General features: G+C 40.1%; 1 protein-coding gene across 4 annotated transcripts in view; it reads right to left on the bottom strand.

Annotated features, from left to right (window-relative positions):
* Positions 1-803: 803 nt before the first annotated feature.
* asic1c (acid-sensing (proton-gated) ion channel 1c) overlaps positions 804-23,881 on the bottom strand; it is an 83,491-nt gene continuing 60,413 nt past the window's right edge. Inside the window, exons 1-12 of one of the 4 annotated variants that reach the window (XM_029453438.1) lie at positions 16,107-16,751; positions 13,110-13,260; positions 12,488-12,615; positions 8,232-8,382; positions 8,053-8,109; positions 7,442-7,595; positions 7,129-7,220; positions 6,693-6,772; positions 5,847-5,918; positions 3,528-3,566; positions 3,200-3,252; positions 804-2,067 (exon numbers count right to left, since the gene is read on the bottom strand). In XM_029453438.1, the coding sequence (XP_029309298.1) occupies positions 1,989-2,067; positions 3,200-3,252; positions 3,528-3,566; positions 5,847-5,918; positions 6,693-6,772; positions 7,129-7,220; positions 7,442-7,595; positions 8,053-8,109; positions 8,232-8,382; positions 12,488-12,615; positions 13,110-13,260; positions 16,107-16,751 (1,701 nt within the window). In that variant the 3' untranslated portion in view covers positions 804-1,988. Of the gene's footprint in view, positions 2,068-3,199; positions 3,253-3,527; positions 3,567-5,846; positions 5,919-6,692; positions 6,773-7,128; positions 7,221-7,441; positions 7,596-8,052; positions 8,110-8,231; positions 8,383-12,487; positions 12,616-13,109; positions 13,261-16,106; positions 16,752-23,881 lie in introns of those variants that run through there. The other 3 variants (XM_029453440.1, XM_029453441.1, XM_029453439.1) reach the window with 3 other exon arrangements.

Raw genomic sequence — 23,881 nt, forward strand, 5'->3', positions numbered from 1 at the left:
ACCATAGACGTCCAGTCATTGGCTTTCAAGTGATGGCTGATCTCCAAGGGTTTGTGCTTCACATCAACAGTCATCTAATACACTGACAACAGAGTAATAAAGCTACAGTGTTATGAACACCACTTAACTTGATTGGCATTATACTTTCACATTTAAAAAAGAAAAAGAAAAAGTGTACTCTGAATTGCCAGTAAAGTATTTATAGTGAGGACATGTGAGTGTACCTACAAGTCCATAACTGTAGTGTCAAGGATTTAAATAACAGCGTGAACATTAACAAGAGAGGAAGTAGACTCACACGAAGGTAAGAAGAAAAGTTGTGTACGTGAGTAAGATGGGTAAATATAGAGTTTATTATACTTGATCATTTATACATCACAAACTGTTATTTGTGACTTATTACATGTTCTGGAATAATAATAATAATAATAATAATAATAATAATAATAATAGGATACAATGGTAAAATTGTACAATGCATTTCTGTTATAAATCAATTCAACTTAATGGGGCTGATTTGCGCGGTGGTTTTGAGGCAATTCTCTTGTATTTAATAAAGTCGATTAGTTGTCACGTTAAAATCACCAGAAACTCAAAGACACTTACGGTCCAACCAGAGAGAAAGTCCAAATTCCTTCTCTGGTGTAAGAACAGAAGAAAAAACATTTTTATCTCCCTCTATATATAGATATATATATATCTATATATAGATCTATATATAGATATATTGATATATATACAGCATATATTTGAGAAATGTGTCACATGAGCATTATAGAATTTCTTCATGGCATTTGATTGCGGGTATTTACAAATTTCTGTCAAGTTAAGGAATGTCACCAACACGCCTTTTAAAGTCTACTTATGTTCAATAGAGAATAGATTGCTATCACAGGGGGTTGTGCTGATGAACACCTTTAAGACACAGCAACGGACAAACTGTATCCGATACTTATTAAGAAGGCAAAAGGAAACAATGATTGTTTATCCTCTAATGAATTCGATGTAAATAAGGGCCAGCCTCTGCAGCAAGCTGCATGCTAGTGTTTTCCTTTATGACAGTCAGCACAGCAACGCCATCCCAAAAAATGGGAAAACAATCAAAATTGAAATATCAGGATATAAAGATACAATCAACAGCCTTTTTGTTTTTGGCCTCCTGATTCTTTTTTAACCCTTACTGCATGTAAAAAGTGACTTAAGTTAACAAAACACATCCAATTTCGGTAGTTTCTGCCATCCACGTGGAACAAAACTTGCATATATACAAATAATCAAGTTCCTTTTCTGTTTTTAAATTGATTAAGCACAGTCTTGTAATCCATGAGACAACCCAAAGCTTCACAGTAGCAAAAGGCAACATTAAACACCAGTCCAGTGTTTGGATTCAGGTATGAGCAGCTCTTTTATCCAACAATCAGCTCATTGAAGTTGAGTGGATGTCTGAAAAGGCTCTCCTGTTCACACTGGTGACAGTATGAGGTCACTCACTACAGCATTGGTTAGATGCTGGAGACGTAACACTGTTGAGAAACTGCTTCGCACACCAATCCACATGTATTCTTTTTTTTTTTTTTGATTGACGTAGAGCAAAGTGAGCACAACAGTGCTACATCTCGTCACGGGTCCAAAAGCCTTTTGTTGGACACATTTCTTCTCACTGATTGTACAACTCAAGAGTGAGAGCGTGAGAAAAACAAATCCACAAAATGAAACATGAATAAATTAACTGATGCCTTGACATGGCAGTTAAACCTGAGTTCTGTTTTGGAAGTGGTCTCTCTCTTTTTTTTTGTTTTCTTCTGATGATAGTTCTCTATTTCTATTCAGGCATTGATAAACTCTACTAAACGTTTCGGAGTTATACGCTCAAACGCTTTCTGTTAAATACGTACATTATTTCACAGTTTGCTGTCAAGTCCCCAGATGTGCCACCCCAACCCGAACCCCTACTTTATGTTGTCAACAAGCAAACTCCTCAAAGTTGCCTAGAGTCGGGTGACGAGGTAACATGTTCGGCGTGAATCCGAGACTGTCCGAGTGACTCCGGAGGGTGTCACAGGTGCTCTGCAAAACAGAGGGGAGGGAAGGAGGGAAGACGAGTTCAACCGGGTTAAGGGAGGGGGGGGGGGGGGGGGGGGGGGGCGATGAAGGGAGTGATGATGATGTAGGAAAATAGATGAGCCACAGGTAAAATGAGAGCGACCGGGACGATGGATGAAATAGAAATGAAGTGGAAGTGTTGAGGAGAAGTTGTGTAAAAAAACCAGAATTATTAACGCATCAGAAATAAGGATAGGATATATAATGACAGAAACATATGATGTGCACAATGATGAGGTAATGAATACGACAGATTTGGATAGGTCAGCCACATTGCATATGTTTCACAGGTGGTGAAAAGAGAGTTCAAAGAAAATCAGAAGGAAGGTGGGGAAATATGAATGAGAGGAGGGAGAAGAGAAGGAGAACAGCGTATGTTTAGTCCTGTTTTTAACACTAGCATATTCAATTCTTATAGTTACGGGAGCTGAAACGTCCCACATGTCTGCATTTTTCCCTGTATGTGCAAAAGGTTCTCGCTGAGTAGATAACTCCTGACACCGTATGTGGAGAAGTCCCATCGGCAAAACTCGCTATTCCAGCGGACAAAGAACCGTTCTATGTTTTGCGCACACTCGCTGCATGCAGACCTGTGATAACATCACAAAGCAATGCATCTAGTGATGTTATCTGGCACGAGCCTCAAATACATTGCCTCTAAGTGGACCTCTGTGGGGAAGGAGAAACAAATAGATCTCATCTCATTTCATCTTTTTGTTTTTGTACAATTCAATAAATATGTATTCTGTTTTCACAGGAGCACTGCGCTTATCCTATTGGGAGGGGGGGGGGGGGGGGGGAAGCATCATTATTCAGTGGAAGGAGCAGGTTTTGCATAGTGCAGAGAGTCCAATAACTATGCACTTGAAAAAGTCAACCAACTTGTGCGGAGCCGATGAATACAGAAACACACCAAACTAACCCTAACCCCTGACAACACGGTTGATTTTAAAATGCTCGTTGCATTTGGATAATCACCCCCTCGTTTCTTTTTTTGACTAGCCACTGAGAGAATAATGTATGAGATGGTCTCAAGTATGTATGAAAGAGAGGGACAGCATGGGAGGGAGCATCTATTATCAATGGGGTGTGCTACCTGGGGGCATGATTAGGCGTGACACCAGGGCTGGTTGGGTTCTCTGGAAACTCCTGGAATAGACATGATGAAAAGAAAGATGGGTGAGGGTGACTGAAATGAAAATAAAACACAATGCAAATGCTTATAGTGTTTTTCCCTCCAGTGATATCTTTAAAGTACTTAATGGAAGATGGCTGTTCAAAATAAGATTTGAGTCTTTTTTTTTATAAGCAGGGAAAACAAAAGATGATTACTGTCATCCAGAAGTGTTGACGATTAACTAAAGAGGAGGATGAAAGTCAAACTTAAAAATAAAAATAGTCTAATAAACAACTTAATGCATTACTTCACTGTCGGGTTGTTTGAGTGGAGATGGGACAATGGACTAGTTGAAAAACGGTTATTGAATATGAGAGAAAGGAAGTACAAAAGGATGATTTATTGTAAGCAGGTGAACATATGATATGAATGGGGCAGAATACAGTAAATATCACACTATGTAAGAGTCCAGTAAAAAGCATGACATACTGTAAACATCAGCTCACTTCTTCTTCTACTGCCAATTAAAATCCAGACTGACTAAAATAAACCTCCATCACTATGTTAACATATCTCCACTTCTACAGAGGAGAATTAAAAAAAACGTATTACAATCTTTTCTGCCACATCAGCTATCGAACCAAATCCTGAACCTGAGGCAACTCAGCATGCGAGACACACGAACCACATGCGGAGACAAACCCATGGCTTTTTCACCCAGTTAAGAGAAATAAAGAGCATGATGTTGAATTGCTGGTAATGAAAAAGTCTTGGGCTTGTGTGACACACAATTAAGAATTAGAGCTTGCATTTTTCAAGACTCTGCCAACAATGGGATGCAAACTGGTGGATAAAGTATACCCGGGGACAGAAGGACCCGTCGTTGCGCTTCACAAAAATCTGCTTTAAATGCTTTTGATTAAAACAGCACCAGAAAAAAAAAAAGGAAATGTTTTTAGCTCGTGTTGGTGCTTCCACACGACCAGCGGGCTTCGGTGGGTCACGAAGAACTGGAGGAAGTGGTTGTTACGGTTTACATTTGGAAATTAAGTTCTATTTGCATTTAAAGGAATTACAGTTATTATGTGAGAAATTTATTTCTGCAGTTAGACAAACGAGTTATAAAATCTTTATCTCAAATGTTTGCTTACGTTAAAATAATATTGAAAATAGGAAATAAACAGAAAATAAGTGTAAAAAGGAAATAAAATATTATACAATAAAAACTTAATATGAATTTAAAAAAAGAAAAACAACCACAACAAATAAAATGAAACTAAATCTATGATGTAGGGATTATATTGGTGGAATATTTCAGACAGAAGAAGCCCCATAGAGACAATTTCTCATTTTACAATGTCTTCTGGATTATTTAAATGATATTAATATATAATTTTTAAATATCACGGTTATCGTCAATGCGGGTAAATTGCAACACCCATTAAAACTATATAATAAACATGTTTAAGAACATGGGGTAAATCATTTACAAAATTAAAATAACCTTCCTGTGGGACTGCTCAGGGATTATTTATGTTTTTGCGATCAGAGATAAAGATGCTCGCTTCGTTCTGAAAAACCCTAAAGTTTGATCAATAATATGATCAATAAACATCCATTTAGAAAACAATAATCTCAAGTATTTTTCTGGGCACGTCGAGTAAACTAACGGTTCTATAACTGCAGTACGGTAAAGGTTTGATTCAGCAGCGTGTGCTCATTACTGATATTTCACTTCTAGATCATTTCTCCACTGCTCTGTATAAATCTTACATAATAGTCTGCAGGGGACGTGGAGGTGCCTCTGGACGCCAGTGTGTTAAACCACTGGGCTCGACAAAATGCCGTGATATAGAGCAGGACAGAAATGCCCCACATTATTCTGGCTTTCAGTTTGAAGTTAAAATGGCTCTCATTGCCTTGAAGGGCTTTGAAAATGAGTTGATCATGAAATGTTAATAAAATCTCCAGACATCTTAATCTTGTTCCGTTCTTCGACATGAATCCATTGTGAATTTCCTCTGATTATACTGCCAGACATAAAGCGGCAACACTTGAGTACAATAACAGCTTTATCCTTGCTTTAAGTGAACTGTAATTAAACGAAATGTAAGAGCAGTTTAAGAGTCATGCCAAGATTTTAATCAGGAGGTCAGACTATTCACGTGTACTCGTCTGCCCACTGCAGTTTAAGGGAACTTGACAGCATGGAAAACAAAGTCAGATTGCTCCTTGTAAATACTCATCTGTATTCCATATGTACAACTATTGTAGATTTTTCTTCATCATAGGGCATGATTTGTGCTGCTTCTCTATAATAGTCACCATGTAAATAAAATACCCTGTGTGTGTAATATTAGATACACTGATTATGCATTCTTACTGTGCAATAAAAACGGAATATATTATTAATGATTATGTTTTTTTTTTGCACTCTACATCTTTTCTGCATGGGGAAATTGAAACTGATGATGACACACTGTGGTGTGGCTTTGTTTTCTCTCTGGTGCTGTTCATTAAAAGCATTTCCAGTATTAGCGTACATTTTTGGTTGTTATTGTTTTTTCTGAGGCTCATTAATTACATCACATTCCCATTCATATGCATTCTGAGAGAATAAAATTACCAGATTGTCGCTCTGACAACGCTGTGGTCGTTTCTTGCGTATGAAGTAGCCCAAAACTTTATCCTTAAACACCTGAATGCAAAAATACCAGATAAACATTATTCACAGACGGAATTCATTATGTTCAGGGACAATAAGACTAAACTTTGGCAGTAAAAATACATTTTAAATTACATTTTGGGGGAAATGTATTTGTACCCAGAGTCGAATGAGATGACATCACTCTCATGTCTGTACATCAAACAGGAAACTGCAGCCAGCAGCTGGTTAGCTTAGCTTAGCTTAGCTTAGCATTACAACTGGAAACAGCTCGCTCACTAATTAACAGGTTATATCTTGTTCATTTAATCCGTACAAAAGCCGGAGTGCAAGAACTACAAGTTGTGGTTTGTGCTGGAGGTTATGTGCTGCACTATCTCTTGGTGGGAGCAGTTTTGTCTGGCAGCCATGTATTTACTGCTCCCAGCCAAATCTGATAAATGACCCCTCAAAGAAGGGCTAAACTTTACATTCTTACACTTCACTTTTTGTACGCATAAAATAAATGATATAATGTGTTAAATAATGAGCTTTAGAGGTGCTGGTCAGCAGATTCTGTTATCTTGATGGTTGTAGAGTCGTATTTACCGTACAGACAGAAGACTCTGTATAAACTATTCCTTTAGGATTAATGACAAGCAGTACAAATATATTCGAAAGGTCAACTTAGACTTATTTTACATGGTGTAAAAAGATACAAATAATTAGCTGTTAATGAACTACTTGCCTTTATATCCACTAGGACACGAATACATTGAATTATTGTTTACAGCTTTATATTTTAATTGGTGAAAATCATCACTTTACCTCATATAGGTAGTCAAATATTTCCAGTATAGTTAAGACGCTGGCTCCGATAAACAGCCCCATCTGACCTCCAATGTCACCTAGAAGAAGAGAGATGAACAGATATGTGCAGGTACAGTAATTCAACAATGGTGTGTGAAAGCGTTCCCTGCGCTGTCACTTGTAATTCAGTATCTCTCAGAGTAATCTGAGCAGAATTGTCGGAAAAAAAAGTCAAACCAGCCCCAAACTTCTCATCAGACCCAACCCGGCTGCCCTTGCAAGAGCATCAGATTATGAAAATGTGTTTGCAAGTTCAAAGAGGAAACCTCAAAGCACCAGGCGTGAACACACGATGTGAAATGTGCGGCGGCGGCGGCGGCCCGCTGAGAATTGTGCATACCGAGGTCAACCACGTTTTTCTCTCACAATGAACCTGGAACTGCCAGAATCTTACCGAGAAGCCCTGCAATTTCATAGGCCTTCTTCTGCTCAATCTTCTCGTAATTCAGAGCTTCAAAGAAGATGTCCATGACCAATATATTTTCTCTGGAGAGAGGACAGACAAGATCACACCAGTTTATTTCTGGTGAAATTGCATTACGTCAAATGGTATCTCACATTTCCTGTGCAACTATCTTTCATTATTGTTACACTGAAGGTGAACGATGGAGACCCGGGTCATGCTATGTCACAGTACATCCATTCATCAACAGAAGAAAGAGAGAAAAGAGGCTCTGAATAACCGACTGATGCCGAATAATACTTACCCGATATATTGCTCAGTTTTGTTGAATTTCTTAGCCAGATATTTAGCAGATGCCTTGCTGGGGATCTTAACCATGGACAGCTCCTTGCCATAGCGAGTCATGTTGCAGGGCGTCTGACAGACACAGTAATCGTTGTCTTTCTCTACCAAAAAGTCTGTGGATGATCAAAGTCATTTAAAAATATTGTGATCGCTGCGAAGAATCAAACAAACCTGCATACAGAAGCTCTCTAAGAATATCTCTGCACACAACTGGAAAAGTACATTCGCTGCCATCGTTCACTTTCCATCAAAGCAAATAATGACTGAAGCTAGAATACGGAGGAGGGAGAGGGGGGGGGGGGGGGGGAAGCTTGATGGGATTTATTTGACATCAGCGAAGCATAGACACACCGCAAATCTTCCTAATGGAATATTTATACAATAATTGTACTTTTATTGTTTTTGCTTCAGCACAGTCTGAGATTTAAGTAATTTCAAGTTAAAGCTGCAGAGGTATTATATAAAAGCTCGGGGAGTCTCGTGGCACTGCTGCTGGACACTTGGGGTGAATTCAGACATTAAAGCAACACTATCACAGATATGTCTCACTGACGCAGTGTGTGGGCTCACCTAAAGCTGGATCAGCGCAGTCTTTGTACTGCTCAGGTGTGCAAACAGTTGAGGTCCCTGTTTGAAATAACATACAAAAGGGGAAAATAATTACACGTATAATATATTAAAAAAAAAGAAACTCCATGAGGACAACAAGTGTTTTTTTTAATTGGGCGGGTTCTTCCTGAAAATCATACCAGGCATGTGAACCATCCTGCAGTTGCAGTTCTCCAGCAGGTAGCGGGTTTCACAGTCAATGCGGCAGGCGGTGATGCTGTACGTGGAGAAGTATTCAGAGTCTATGGGAGTAGACTTGCAATCTCCCCAAGGCGGAGGGAGGTATTGAAGCTGAAAAGAGCAAACGGCATGTTTTCCCTCAGTATATCAGCACACAGGAATACAACATATAACATAATGCAAGCCCAGTACAGCAGGAGTACCAACAAAAGGACAACAAAGCTGATAAAACCCAACCAAAAAAATGTCTCAAACATAAAAAAAAATGACAGAAGCGTTACGATGAAAATGTGCACTGCGACAATATTGGCACAAAACGTCCGGTCAGACCAACATTATTGCTCATGTGTAGCAGCAAGCAGACGTCATGCAGAACATTACTGATGCAGGTCTAGCCCCCGGTAGGAAGCAGAATACCATGGGAATAGAGACAGGCTTAATAGAAATCTGTAAAATATGTAGATTCACACAGGACACCACAATCAATGGACACATTTCACAACTTGAGAACAGAATTCAGAACAATAAACAGTTTTTGAACAAATAAAAGAATTGTACTGACATTATACGGAGCATTATATCCTATTCTAAAGTGGATATTTGATGAATTCCTAATGAATTAAGTACTCCTCAGAAGCGTATGACAGTGGTTTTATTGTTAATGAACTATTTAGATTTTCTAATCAAAGCAGAAGAGAGTTTATATTAAAACTATCCTCGACTGCAAAGCCTTGTGAATTAAACAATGACGTGAAGTCAGTGCCGTCTCATTAGAGGTAAAACTCTCCTTAAAAAGGTGAAGAGCAGGTCATTACATTTATGAGTAACTCAGGGAATTCTAAATGAATCCACTAATGAGGAATATTTAATGCTTGAATTTGAAAGTTTTGGTTCACAGTAAACACTAGACCCATGGTGCTCGTCTTATAACTGCAGCGATGTGCCCCCCCCCCCCCCGTGTGTGCGTGTGCTATCTGTTTAGAGCTCCTTTTTCGTTGGTGCGCCAACATTTAACCACCAGCAAGACTTTCACGCGGCTTTTAAAAGTCTTGTTTACAGCAATTTATGGTAATAAAACTACTCACTTTCATGACAAAAACAAACCAATTATTTACGAAGGCTACAAATGCTTTGCTTGGGCATCGGAGCATATAGCTTCTAATTACAATGGGAACTAGCCAACAATCTGTGCCAAGGGCTTCTTCCTGACAAAACCTCACAGAGAAATGATGCTGCTATTGTCACATTGAGATTCAGTGTAATTTCCAATCATCTCCACAAGCTCTACCCAGGCTGACTCTGACAATCTAATGGCCATTTAGTCAACAGGAAGTGACAGCGATGGAGTGAAATTCACTGAAGGAGTGGACTTAAACTGGCAAACATTATTAAGCCTTTATTGGACTCCATTTCTAGCCCACAGACTCTCTGAAGTGGAGTATTAAAAAACCTGGGTAATAAAACCTAATGAATCACATTGTCTGGCCCCTCCAGGTGTTATTAAGTAGTAGTCCAGTGGATCACATAAAGGCAAAACCAAACAGAACTCTATATGGCGGTGAGAGGGTGAAGCCAAACAGAAGATGAAGATACAGACTCGGATGACTGGATTAAAGCTGAAATTAAATCTTTTAACGGCTCTTTACTGCCAACTATTAAACAGAGAAGACAACGGCGACGAGGACGGACTGTAGATGCAGGGGGGACAGATGGATCCATTCCTCTGGGAGGGAGGGAGGGAGGGAGGGTGGGGGCAGCAGATGAAAGTGTGGAACTTACTTATGTGAGTGTAGCGATTTAACAATACACTATTCGTGGCATGCAGCAAGCCCAAACAGTCATACGCTACCCTCCGCTCTTGGCTGGAAACGAACGTTTGGAAGCCGGGGGGGGCCAGCTCGTGGAGGAAAGGAGGCTCTGACTGAGTGTGAAGCTGTACCTTTATGCCGGCCTCATAGGACGTCTCATCTAGGGCGAGGGGTGAGGGGAACACAGCCCGCATTATAATCCAAATAATAAAAAAGGTAGAGCAACAGCAAGGCGAGGGACAGAAAGTGGTCCGCCCCGTCGGACAGAAAGTTGCCTTTGCAACTCTTGCCTCTCTTCTTATATCCACTCAAGCTTGAGTGACAACAGAGTTCACTTTCTACCATTATAATAATACTCCTCAAACAATTGTGTGTCTCTGATCTCACAAGTTATTGCTTCCTATTAAAAATGAAATTCCTCTCTGACAGAGGCTTCACAAATGAAAAGTCTTGTAATCGTAAGTGCTTCATCAGCTGTCTATTATTACACTGAGAGCAGTGTCACGATACTCGTTGGAGACTGACTGAAATTAATGCCGGCCAGACTTTAATGACAGTCTAATTAATTCAGCACGTCTTTTAGGTCGTAAACACGTCTTTCAGCTGTCACTGGTGTGGGCGCTGGAGTCGCGATTACAAATGACAATCCATGCACTTTTGCTTTCAGGAGGAAACTTTGAGACGGTGATTAATGGATCAGATTGGCTTCTCGGAAGATGGTTGGAAGATGATACACTCGGAGCAGTTTACACTCGTACAGAGAAAGAGAAAAATCAAGAAATATCACATGTTTTACAACACTTTGTGGTGTCCAGGTGTCTGTTTTAAAAAGGGACCAGAGCTCAGCCTCAATAATCCCATGTTATTCTGCTAAAACAACGGCGGAAGATTTGATTGGATCGTTTATCTCATGCTCATGAACTGACCGAGACCATTACCTTTAGGAGCAAAATCATTTAAATTAGGCCCGTTTAATTTCTCAAGTAATGAAATAGATTTACTGCTGGGGTATTCAATATTTCAAGACTTTACAAGGACTCATTATGTGGTGGATTTTTAATGAGCCTGCGGCACAATACAGAAATATACTTGATCTCAAAGGGAACCCTTGCATGTACTCTAATCCTTTGTGGCACGTGCGCCATTTTCTTGTGACTCACAAAGAAGGTTTGTCAGAGGATACTTCCCCATTCTGTCATTGTTTCCGTTTGGAAATCAAAGGACTGGTGTTCGTATTCTAGTGCAGACAAAAGAGGCATAATTTGAGCGGGTTGTCTTGGCAACGTCACAAAAATGCAGTACAGTTGCATTACCGGTACATTTGAATAGGACGTGAGCTCAGTGTTACGACCTTGCACACAGGCTTTCAGATCAAGCCTAACTACTGTGATTACTTTTCATCCTTCATGACAGTTGAGGGAAACTAATTTCCCTTGATATTGTGCGCTAAAACACACATTTTACCATTTCCCTAAATCATCGTACATTTTCTTCAAAATAGCTGTGGGTCATCTTTCTCATCTAACGACGCTTACCTTAAGCGTTAATGGCACTGGGCAATAAACTAACAGGTGCAGCAGGCTTCTTTTAATAGTTCAATTTAACATCAAAAACATGATGATCATTTTTAATATCTTTCCTTCGAGATACAGAAAGTGTTGAACTAACTGTTTCTTTAAAGGGTGTTAATTATAAACAACATAAGATGAACTAATTATAAGAAAACTGTCTCTTCAAAACACTTCAAATATGGTTTGTTTTTTGTTAATCAGAGTTATTTGGATGATCAAAGCCTGCTGACCGCTTTCTGTTTGATTGGCAAAGAGTCAACAAATGAGCTCTTCAGGTGTTTCAAGTGCATTTAGGACATTAATAATCATTCCCACACTACTTTTGAGACTCGATGAACAATTCAGATGTTTCTTGTGCAGATTTAGAGCCACTGGTTCAGATTCATTGGTCATTCTGTCGGCTTGTTGTTTTGACGATTTCCCCAGCATTAAAATAAGCTGTATTCATACCCCCCCCCCCAAGATAAAAGCAGTGAAGGCTCAATATGAAATGAAAAACAAACATTTTTAAGCTGCTAGATATTTCTGTGCAGTCCGAGGTTCTTTTGGCTCAGATAAGCAACAGTATGCTTGTATGCTTACTAGTAATCATTACTTGCCCCTGCTTTACCGATATTCCTTGGCTGCTATAATCCCTCAGTTTCATGTACCCAGAACCCCTGGGGGGGTTTATATAACACCTTTCCAACACAGGGTAAATCAAAGATCTGATTTTGCTCCAGGCTCTGTGACACAGAGGTAATGGGCACTGGCTGCCGAGGACTTGGGGACAAACACAGAATGAAGCGGAGCAGAAAAGGGTCGAGGTTTGAGGGGAGGAGGCTGAACATTAGGTACCAGTTGCTGCTGACATGACACAAAAGTTTGAAAACCAGGGGCCACACCAAATCCCAGTTGGTCAATGAAGGGCGGCTCGTCCTGGCTGTGGATCTGAACCTTGATGCCTGCTTCGTAGGAGGTCTCATCTGTGGATACAGCACGCCAGAAAATTGATAACAACAAGTACGGTCACCTATGGAAACCGACTTTTGTGGCTCCTGAAAGCCCATGCTGAAAGCTAATATCAGAGAGATTCTCTTTGTTAGTGTGGTGGAAAACAGATTTACAACCCCAGATGTATTATATGCTGTATACTTTATGAATGTACGATACAGTGGGTGTTGTTGTCTTGAAGGCAATATGTCAATGAATGCAGTTTATTAGAGCTGATGTCGGTTGTAGACCTGGAGAAACAATCAAAGTAATATACTATTAAACATGCGAGTACATCACTTCTGTGTAGTGGAAATTCTGCAGACTTTCTTTGCAGTAAAGTGAAGATTAGAAGACCTGGAAAGATCTTGGAATTGTGTGAAATGACAAAGGACTACAAGAGTAGTTGGGTTTCCCAGAACAACCCATCAAGATGGAGGGATTTTCCTAAAGTTAAAATGTTACCGTTTACAGTTTTTGCACTGACCTGTCTCTCCCCAAACAGGCAGGTATTCATCCTGCTGAATGTCCAACATGATCTCCAAGCCGTTCCCCGTGCCACCTTTTAACGTGGTCAACAAAGGGTTGCCGTCTAATCCAGAGTTGAATGTGTAGCATTTTCCGTAGCGTGTGTAAATCTGTAAAAAAAAAAAGAGCACAGAAAAAAACAGGAGTGTTAATATAAAAGGTTAGAGCCTTTCTACCGTGCTGTGGCAAATTGTGCACCTGTACATGATGTATTACATGTCAGTTGTTGTAATTGTGCAGAACAGCGAATCGTTGCAGAGGCTTTGTGATTATCAGAGAAAGTAGTACCGGCTTTAAACTGGCACCTCGCTCTGAGTTGAGGAATTAATGAGCTTTCCTTCGCAGCAGCAGCAGCTATCAATCTTCACCCAATTTCACTCCAAATTTCCCTAGAGTATTTTACAGTGAATGTACCATGTTGCCATCATTAAAAAAAATAAAAAATAAAGAAACATCTGAGGTGGAAGCTCTCCGGACACACAAACAAACTCTAAATTGGGTTTATAAAAGATATGTGTGCGTCTTGAGAGACCGAAGCTGTGCCAGTAAAGCTCACGAGTACTTAACGCTTCATGTACACTCTCTGCACTACGTTTGCTCACACCAAATATCTTTCAGATTTAATTAATCCACTCGGTTTGAGTTACTTCATTTCAGTTTTTTGCTTCAGCGCTCACGGATGACAGACAAACATTTTTTGAAGTTTATGGATTTTCCCTGTGATTGGAAAAATTTGTCTTCCGCTGCCAAACAAGTCAAAATAAATCTGAATCATGATTACAAATGGTGACAGTTTAAACTGAACTCTACAGTTTGGATTAAGACTAAGACATTTACAACTTCTGAAAACGGCTTGAGGGGGGTTGAGTAAATTCAGGATCAGTCTATCAATTTGAGATAAGATTACTAGACTGTATAATTGATTGGTTATGCAACACTATGGGGAACTAGAATATATATTCCTCATACATGTCTATATAAATGCAGTGTTATAAAGAAGAGGGTTCATCACAAGTTCATCACAGTTACATATTAAACCATTTCTGCTTGTTCGTGCTCACAGCAAACAAGTAGATACTTAAACGAGGCGAGTGTGAAGTCACGTCTACACTGGAAAATCATAAATCATCATGAATAAATGGAAGCCAAGTAAGGCTTGGATACCTGACTGTGACATTTAGTCACTACATTTATAGTGCTGAAATATTTTACATGGAAAACATCTTTCTGAATTGAAATAAAAACTAATTTAAGTGTTCAACTTGAAGTAAAAAAACTAACTTGAGGCTAATTTTAGGATTCACAATAAAAATTCAAGGGTCCAATTACTAAAAAAAAACAAAAAACATGCAACATTGAAGTTGTTTAAATTCAAGCCAAAAATCAGGTTGTTCAAATTTTATCGGTGAAATTTAGACACCAAAAAGATAGTTTTTGAAGTATAATATTTCCACGCAATAAATGTGGTAATTAAACTTATTCATAATTATATTTTCAGTTGCTCATAACATACAAAATATTACGACTTTTCTTTGCTTCCATATAAAACCCCTTACTGTAAAACTTTAAATAGTCATTTGCTGCATGGTGCCACGCTTCCTACAGTGATGTGATCATAGTAACCCCGTGCCCTTACATTGTGACTAATGTGAAGATGTGCAACGTTCATCTTCAGCACAGTAACACCGGAGACGGATGTCATCTAATGGTTGTTTTTCACTACCCAGTGTGGTCAGAGGGCTGCTGGCAAAAAAAACTCAACCAGCATGGCAAAGCTGATCTCAGGAGATCAGAGTCAGTGCTCCATGTCCAGACACAGACAGACTGGCATGCAGCTCAGACAGATAAGACAGCTTTGGTCCTTTCCCCCTGCTGGCTGTATAATGAGCTCTGTAACTAGAGACTTCTCTTTTTTTTTAAAGATTCAGAATTTAGTTTGTATAAAAAAAGGGAGCTTTCCCCCCCCCCCCCATCACACCCACACTGTGAGCTGAAGATGTGAGCACACGACACATTTTAAATCCCAATTACGGCCCCAATCTGATCATGATTTTAAAGATTACAGTGGATCTGGTACAGTATGTGCAAAACGGGGAAGCCACCAGGGACAGCTGACATACTGCAGTGTGTGAAAGACTTTGCATTTCAATTGTAGTCACAGTATATGTCACAATGACAGGTTTGATTTTTATGACTCTGGAAATATATGTGTTTAAATGTGATGCCAGTGACAGGTTTGTGCCTTAAATCTACGAGTGTGTTCCCAGATTAAAATTATTCTCAGTGCTGTAGAATTAATTGAGTCACTCTGCATACATATTTCTCACTGCAGACGTTTCTGCGTCGAGTCTTTTTTAATATTTTCTGATGACGTTACAGGCGGTTTTGAAAGCATTTGATAGGAATATTACCATTCTGAATAATGTCACTATGGTTCGCAAACATCATCCACTTCCTCCATGCAGTGTTCAGTGCTTACTCAAAAATTAAAGGGTTGATTTACAATGTCTGAATTATGAATGCTCTAATCTTTCTTCCTTAATATTGTCGTCACGGGTTAAAAAGCAAAAATGCGTTAAAGCAACTGGAACTTCCAAGAACTTGCCAGGGTGAATATAACCGAATGAGAGACTCCAAAAACTGTTAAGTAGACACGAAAGTCATTGATGATGACAGGACATGAATTTTCCACCACAACATGAAGGTAACATTTGTTTCCTCGACTGACTTTTTGAAGACGGGAAGTTTAAAAAAAGAAAAGAAAAAGCTGTCATGTCTGAGAGGCAAAAAGCAGGACGGGCTTGTTCGCAGCTTTGAAACATCTTTACAACACCTTAAAGCACCCTGAGAGAATGAGGGTACGTCGTCAAACACGTCTTACATGAATTATTAATAAACCTTGTAAACAACATTCATATCCACACCTGACAAACACCATCTTTCTCTCTGTACATACAGTAGTGAAGTTTTTGTAGGTGCAGGTTTCCCCTCGGAACTTGCACTCCAGCAGCATGTCCTCCAACTGGTGGCCGAGGCGTCCCATCATCTCGGTGGTGTTGACGCTGTAATCAGGGGGCGGGGTGTAGTTGTTGAAGTCCAGCAGGCTCAGGAGACTCTGTATGTGGCTGTCTTTAAGGACGGACATGCTCCGCTCCATCACTGTGTGATTAGGATACATAAGGTCCATCCAGTAGCCGCTGTGATACAGGTCATCCTTGGTGAGGGAGGATACGCGGAACACATTTTTATTGCAGAAAGTAACAGCTGGGAAGGACATGTTGTGAGCCCACACCATGTAGATCTTCGTGATGGCAGGGTAGGACATCAGGTAGAGGATTCGATTCCAGGACCAGGTGCACAGGAGACTGACACAGACCAAGAAGGCCATAATCCAGATGACTCGTTGCGGTTTCGACTTGTCCGGAGAGAAGACAAACTTCAAACCGTGGACCTTGGTCCTCATTATGAAGTCCACCGTGATCTCTTTCAATGTCGGTTTAAGCGAGCCGGGCTTGGTGTTTTTGAGACGGGTCTCTTGGGCATCACTCTGTTTTAGTGCTGGTCCCAGGGCGACTGCTTCAGATATGGGTGCTTTAACCATAATTGCTTCTGTCAAGGCAGGCGCTTTTTTTTTTTTTTACCCAAATGCTGTTTCTTAATAGCCCACCCTAGAGATCTCTAATTTACATACAGTTGTTTCCTCCACAACCATCGGCAGGTTACTGTATCACAAATTCCAGGTAGAAGCGACTGGAGTCCTAATGTGCAGCTGTCACACTGTTTAAAAAATTATTTGCCGTGAAGAAAGAAAACAAAAGAAACTGAGCTCCTTGGGGGAGGTAAAAATTGATTTACATAATGATTCCTTTATGAGAAAAACAGCTGAATCGCTCCATTAATGAAAACCATCAAGCGTAACCATCACCAGTCCTTCATCAATAGATAAATGGATGTGATAATTGCAGATGTTAGCGACGGCTTCACTCCCAGAGGCAATCACTTTGAAAATCCGGAGAGGCTTACCCCTGTTGCTCTGATCTTTTACTCCTCCATCTCCCTCTCCAGTGTCAGACAATACTTGCAGATTTCGGTGGTTTCTCTCTTTGTGCAGTAGCTGCCCACAACCCAACTCCTCCCTTTTTCCCACAGATTGAAGAGATGCTTTTTAGACTGTTGACTTGCAGCCTGCAGAAAGGAATATAAAGCTTGTTGCCCCCCAACACACTCTCTCTACAGTCGAAAGGAGAATGAGGTGGAGCCAGTGGATGAAATTGTTTTCCTCCAGTGATGAAGTAGACCTCCAATGGCATAGAGAGGCGGGGGGAGGTATCAATCAAAGTAGAAATAATTGTGATAAAGAAACTCTTCAACAGAAAAACTGATTAAGTCTGGAATTCTTTAATATTGGAGAATCTGCAGCTTGCTCGTGGCTCAGTATATCTATATAATTGATAACTGGGGGGAGCCGGCTTGTTGGAGAAAAACACAGCGAAATCCCCTTAAAATGTGTTAGAAAAATCCATTATGGCACCATTTCTAGTTTGTTTTTTTCTGCCAGTTTCAAATATAATTTCACAAATGGCGTGTAATGAGGGCTGACATCCTGCTGCATGCAGATGTGGCTCTGGCTGATATTAAAGGTGCTTTGCTCCGTTTATGTGAGAGTGTCAGAGGATTCTGTTTGGCAGAAGATTCACACTGACAGTATTTCTTCCATTATGTTCGCTGGAACCTTTTCATGCGACTATTGGCTCAGTAACCTGATCACAGCTGTGGTGATGTATGGTCGTAAAAAATGATTCTGAAAAGTAGTAAAAATGTTATAGTTAATATGGGCATATGTATATCGAAGGCTGTTAGCTTAGCGTAGACTCCAGAAAGTCACTGCGCAATGCTAAGCTAATCTTCTCCGGTGGTATCAACAGACTCTTTAACTCTTTGCAATTAAAGGTGTTTTAAAAGGCAAATGATTTCTTTAAGTCAAAGTAAGTGGACTCATAGTTAATATTTGTAAATTGTGAATTCGTAAATGACTTGAGGCATCAAGTAATAGTCTTTTGCTCTACACAGCAAAGCCACGTCACGCGATAGCAGTGAAGCCTGCGTTTAAAGTGTCTGATGTATCTGTGGTGGCATGTTTCACCTACAAACATACAACGTACATTGTCTTAATAAATGATGTAGTGTAACTGCCCAGTTTTCTTACGTTGGCATAAAAAGCTTCCCTTTAATCAAAACCAAAGACAAGTGACAAATAAACAGAAGTGAAAATGTAAATAGAAGAAAAGAGGCTTATGATTACTGAGCTTAATGTAATTGGATTTCATATAACAAACAGTGAGACGGTTTCGCTATCACATTAAAACTTTGTCCAAGACCACACTGTCATTCATTACAATGAATATTTGAATATATAATTTGATGGAAATATCAAAAGTAGACTTGATTATGCCCCGGGAGTCCTCTGTTCCGACCAGCACACTTGTTATTTAACCTAAAATGAGGAAGTTAATTCAATAAAAAAGATTACAGTATTTTAAAAATATTTCAATTTATCTTCAGCCAATTTAATTATAGCCGCAATGATTAATTCATAATAAAGAGCGAGAGGGGGGCAATATGCAGAACAGTTTTCTCGGTGTTGAAAAGTTGTGGTAATAACAGTCCGATAACATTAATGAATGTAGTGAAGAAGAAAAAAAGTCATAGTAACAGCTTCAGTACTGCTGTAATAGTCATTTTCCTGCGATCTTTCATGGCTTTATGATCGCAAAACCTCTAAATTAATGGCCAGAAGCTACTGGATGTCATGTCGGCACCACGCCTATTCTTCCTGGCTCCCAAGCAAAACAGATGCTTGACATTTTTTTCTCTTTAGCCTTATGTTCAAACCTTTTTAATCTTAGAAACAACCAGATGGGCTTTGTTTTAATTGTAGAATTAAGGATCCTTTTTGTGTGTTTGGGAAAGATCCAATCAAAGTGAACAATAGGCTTTATATTGGCATCAACGGGGAGAACTACCTCGGTATCAGACCCAATAACAAACAAAGCAATGGAGAGGAAAATACTAAAGCCTCATGAGCGGTATGCAAGTAAATAACTCCAACAAGAACACCTTATCAGACTTATAGCTGACTGCCTGCTTTCTCCACCTATTGACCAGCTGCATTGATTTCCTTTATTCTTAGTTTCTTTGGAAAAATGTCAAAAGATATGAGGCACATTTAGCTGGTAAGTTAATTACTTGAGCTCATTTCTTCTATACAAGCCTAGCGGAGGCGTGAGGCGGACGGCTCTCTGAATTGTCCCTCATCAGCAGTTTGAACCAAAACGCAGTTTCATTACCGCCAGCTGCCGAGGTTACACACAGGCGATGCATGACAATCATCATTACTCCTTTAAACGTGCTTTTTGTCTGTGACAGCGGCTTTACAACAATTTACTTTAATTTCAGCATTTTACTGTGTGGTACGTTTAAGCACGATACGTTTTTTCAGACACCTTATATGCAATATCGATTAGACCCAATAATTAATTAGATTTAGCATTTTAAACACTTAACTTTGGACGTTTGAAGCCATGTTGATGATAGTTTGCGGTACTGTTAGTGTTATGTCTTCTCTCTGTACTTAAATCTTATGTTGTACTCAAGTCATTCTTCATCTCCCTGAGATCATTTGATTACATAAAGGTTTAATGCAAGGAAACAACTTGTTGCTGACACTTTTCTTTGCCTCTTCTGGACGATAGGGATGTTTTGTTTTCAGTATTTTGAGCTTCAGCTCACTCTCTTCATCTGTTGGACGGCGTTCAAGAAGCTCATAGATTCATACCCAGTTGTAAACCACACACACACACACACACACACACACACCACACACACGCACACACACGCACGCACACACACGCACACACACACACACACACCATTGTACTCTGTATTCTTTAGTCAACTGGTCATCAATATCCATGTGCAGAACGTTGCACTAGTATAACTTCATTTATTCATCCATCCTTGGACTGCTGCCCACTTACATGTCACGTCAACAGTGCTGCCATAGCCTGCTCTGCCAGGACTTCATCGCTCTCTCTCCATCCCGTCAGTCTGAACTGAATTTGGTAAAAAAAATAAAAGGCCGTCTCCTACTCTGTCCCCTGAACCTGAACACGCTACAGCAGGAACTCAAGCTGTACAGCATGATTGCCCGAGAGGGTTTTAAACTACCTTTCAGAAGTCTGGGTAGAGCGTCAGTGAGGGTTTGCTCTTGTACAACTATGACTTTGGGTATAATCCCTTTCAGGTGTTTTCATGTCCCTAAATATTTTATTATCAAATTGATCACTGGTGTACCAGTTTTTAATGTTGTACTATGATTGTTTACCATTTATGTGAAACACCTTGAGATGTTGCTTAATTTTAAAGTGTGCTATATACATTTGATTTATTATTATTATTATTATTAGTTCTATTTGCTATGAATATCCTGTCTGTCTGTAACGTTGTGTGGTACTGCTGTTATGTCTTGACCAGGAATAAATGAGATTACATGTCTTTTTAAACAATGTTACTCTTAAAGCTGAAATGATTATTCAATTAATTGATAAGTCAATTGACAGAAAATGTAAATGTTGATAATTAATTCTCATTCTCAAGTTTTATCCTCTCAATTATAAGGATTTTCTTTGTCTTAAACCTGCTTTTAATGTTTTTGGCTATGTTGCAGCATTAAAAACAAGCTGCAAACACAACACTGAAATATCACCTTTCAGGTTTAAATGGCAAACTTGTTAGCAAATAACTTCCCATCCAGCAGATACATAAGACTTATTCAGTAATCATCATACAGTGATTGATGTCAACTGTGTTGCATCTAAAAAGTGGAGATATCATGTTTGTAAACCTTAAGCCTGCATCAATCGATTTCTTTTTTTTGGGCCACTTGGGGCAGTGCAACAAGCTTTAAACACAACACATATCATTAGTTTATTAGTTTAAGTTGATGGTGAGAACGCGTTAGCAAACCCATGTATTTAAACATTCAGTCGGCATGGAGCTCGTATCATATCAAGTGCACCAAGTATAACTATTGGACTACATGAGTATGTGTTTTTGTTTCCAGACAAGTCAATGATGCTCTGGGTGTAGACGAAGTAACAAAGCAGTAGACTGAAGCTTTATGTACAGTATTTCTGTATTTCCCCCTGGCTTCTGCTACTGCAAATAAAACATGAGCGTATAAGAAGGTCTGAGCATTTCCAATATAATCAATGAAACAACAAAGCTTTCTGGTGTACCGCTCTGCAATCGTGTTTCTGCACTGAACTGCAGTGTTTTAGAACTTTTTATAATATGGCTTACACTTTAGTGTGAGTAACTTTTAAAACTGTGTTTATTTGTGAAATCATTTCACAAAATCATTAATTTAATTAAAATAACCGCTCCAGGACAGCGCTGCAATCACTCATGAATAGAAAGCGCTCCGGGCTGAAGCTAATGATTTTTTTTGTGTCTATAAAATTGTTATCCTCCTTATGAAAACACATTTCTGCTGCTCACACATTTCTATTGTTATCTTCCTGAGGATGCACAGATATTTCGTCTTTGTCTCAGTATTCAAGCATGTAATTAGAGAATCATGGTGTAATACAATTTGCCCAAATTGAGAACGAGCAACTGATTGCTGTTTGATGGGAAAGTAGAACTATTTGAAAGATAAGTATTTTGTACATTTATTGTCCAGCTTTCAGACTAGCTCAGTGATCCCTGAGACTGTCAGGAAATTACACTCACAGTCTTCTTTTATGTCAAAGCCTAGACCCCAGAGGTCTCATTAGAGGAGGAGCAGAGTTTTGACTGAGAAGGGGGAAGAGCTCCTTCAAGGGCCAGTAAGAATGTAACACCAAAGGAAATCCTGGCAGCAATTAGAAGCACTTCAGAAGCAGACCCAGCGCTGACAGAGGAGAGACAAAAGAGTAGAAAGAGCAAAAGCTAAATCCAATATTATTGTCCAGTTACTGTAGAGCTAAATGATTCGTTCATATATCGATTAACAGGCAATTTTTGTTACTAATTATTTAAGTCACGTAAACGTTCCAAGAATAAAATGTCTCTAGCTGCTAAATCAAAGAATGTTTGATGTGTTTCTTATTCTTCTATGATAGTAAACACTATCATTTGGGTGTTTTAAAAAAAACAAGCAATTTCATAATGATACCTTTGCCTCTGTCATGACTCTGGATTTGCGTTCCTGTTTTATTTTGTAGAGTTCACCTCCCTTGTGTCATGTCTTGTGTTTACTCCCTGTCTTTGTGTGGTTTCACGCTATCGTCAGCGTCTGCCCCGCCCCTCATTGTTTCCACCTGTTCCCACTCACCTCTTGTATAAATTGTCCTGTCTCCCCTTGTCTTGTGTCAGTTCGTCTTGTCATATCTTTGTGAGATCATGTGCAACTACCAGTGTTCCATGAAGTGTGCTTTTCAGAGAAATTTGTATATCCTCCTTGTGAGTGTTCTGAGTTGTTATTTTGTTGTTTTTTGGAAGTAAAGTTTTGGTTTATTCTACACTTTACCCTTGTGTCTGGAGTCGTGCAATTGAGTCTTCCTTCCCTGCGTCACAACAGAACGAACTGACCAGAATGGACTCAGCCGACTCCAAAAAGCTTCAGGACGCCCTGTCACTCCGGGGCGTGATGATCCAGCAGCATGGGAATCAGCTGGTATCAGTCAGTCGAGGAATCCAGGACTTAGCAGACCGTCAAACAGAGTTCCAAGCCTCTGTTTTCTCTGAAGTACACCTCCTGACAACACAGATGCAACAGCTCCTCACTCGCCTGTAGACTGCTCCTCCAGTGACGTCACCCGCTGCAGGTTCCTCTTCTCCTGCCTTGGTTTCTGCTGCCGGTCCGCGACAGCCTTCTGTTTCTGCTGCCGGACAACGACAGCCCCCAGCTGTTCCCCAGCTGCCCCTTGAGGCTCCAGCTGTTCCCCAGCTGCCTCTCGAAACTCCTGTGTTCCCCTTGATGCTCGAGACCCCCGTGCTCCCCCTCACTCTCGAGACCCCAGTGACTCCGGCCCGGCCTCCAGTCCGGCCTCCAGAGCGACTCCGCCAGCCTTCAGTCCGGCCTCCAGTCCAGCCTCCAGAGCGGCTCCGCCGGCCTTCTTTCCGCCGGCCTCCTGAGTGTCTCCGCCGACCTCCTGCGCGGCTCCACCCGCCTCCAGCCCAGCCTCCTGAGCGGTTCTCCCCGCCTCCAGCCCGGCCTGTCCACTGGCCTCCCGAGTGGCTTCTCCGGCTTCCAGCCCGGTCTTTCCACCGGCCTACTGGCCCCTGGATCGTCTTGTCATATCCTTGTGAGATCATGTGCAACTACCAGTGTTCCATGAAGTCTGCATATCCTCCTTGTGAGCGTTTTGAGTTGTTATTTTGTTGTTTGGAAGTAATGTTTTGGTTTATTCTACACTTTACCCTTTGCAATTGAGTCTTCCTTCCCTGTGTCCGAGTCGTAACAGCCTCAGGGAATTGAGATGTTGAATGAGAAAAATATTTAACAATGAAGATAATTAGTTAGTAAGTTGCAGCCTTAAGTGACAGCTCACTGAACATGCATAGAAATAGCGCCGCAACTAATGATTACCTTTATCGATTAATGTGCCATTATATTCTTCGTATTTTTCGAAATAATTCCTTTTATTTATTTTCAGAGCTTCAAAACAAAGATATCAGTTACTATGA

Source organism: Cottoperca gobio, chromosome 17 (assembly GCF_900634415.1).
Source record: "Cottoperca gobio chromosome 17, fCotGob3.1, whole genome shotgun sequence".
Lineage (NCBI taxonomy): Eukaryota > Metazoa > Chordata > Actinopteri > Perciformes > Bovichtidae > Cottoperca > Cottoperca gobio.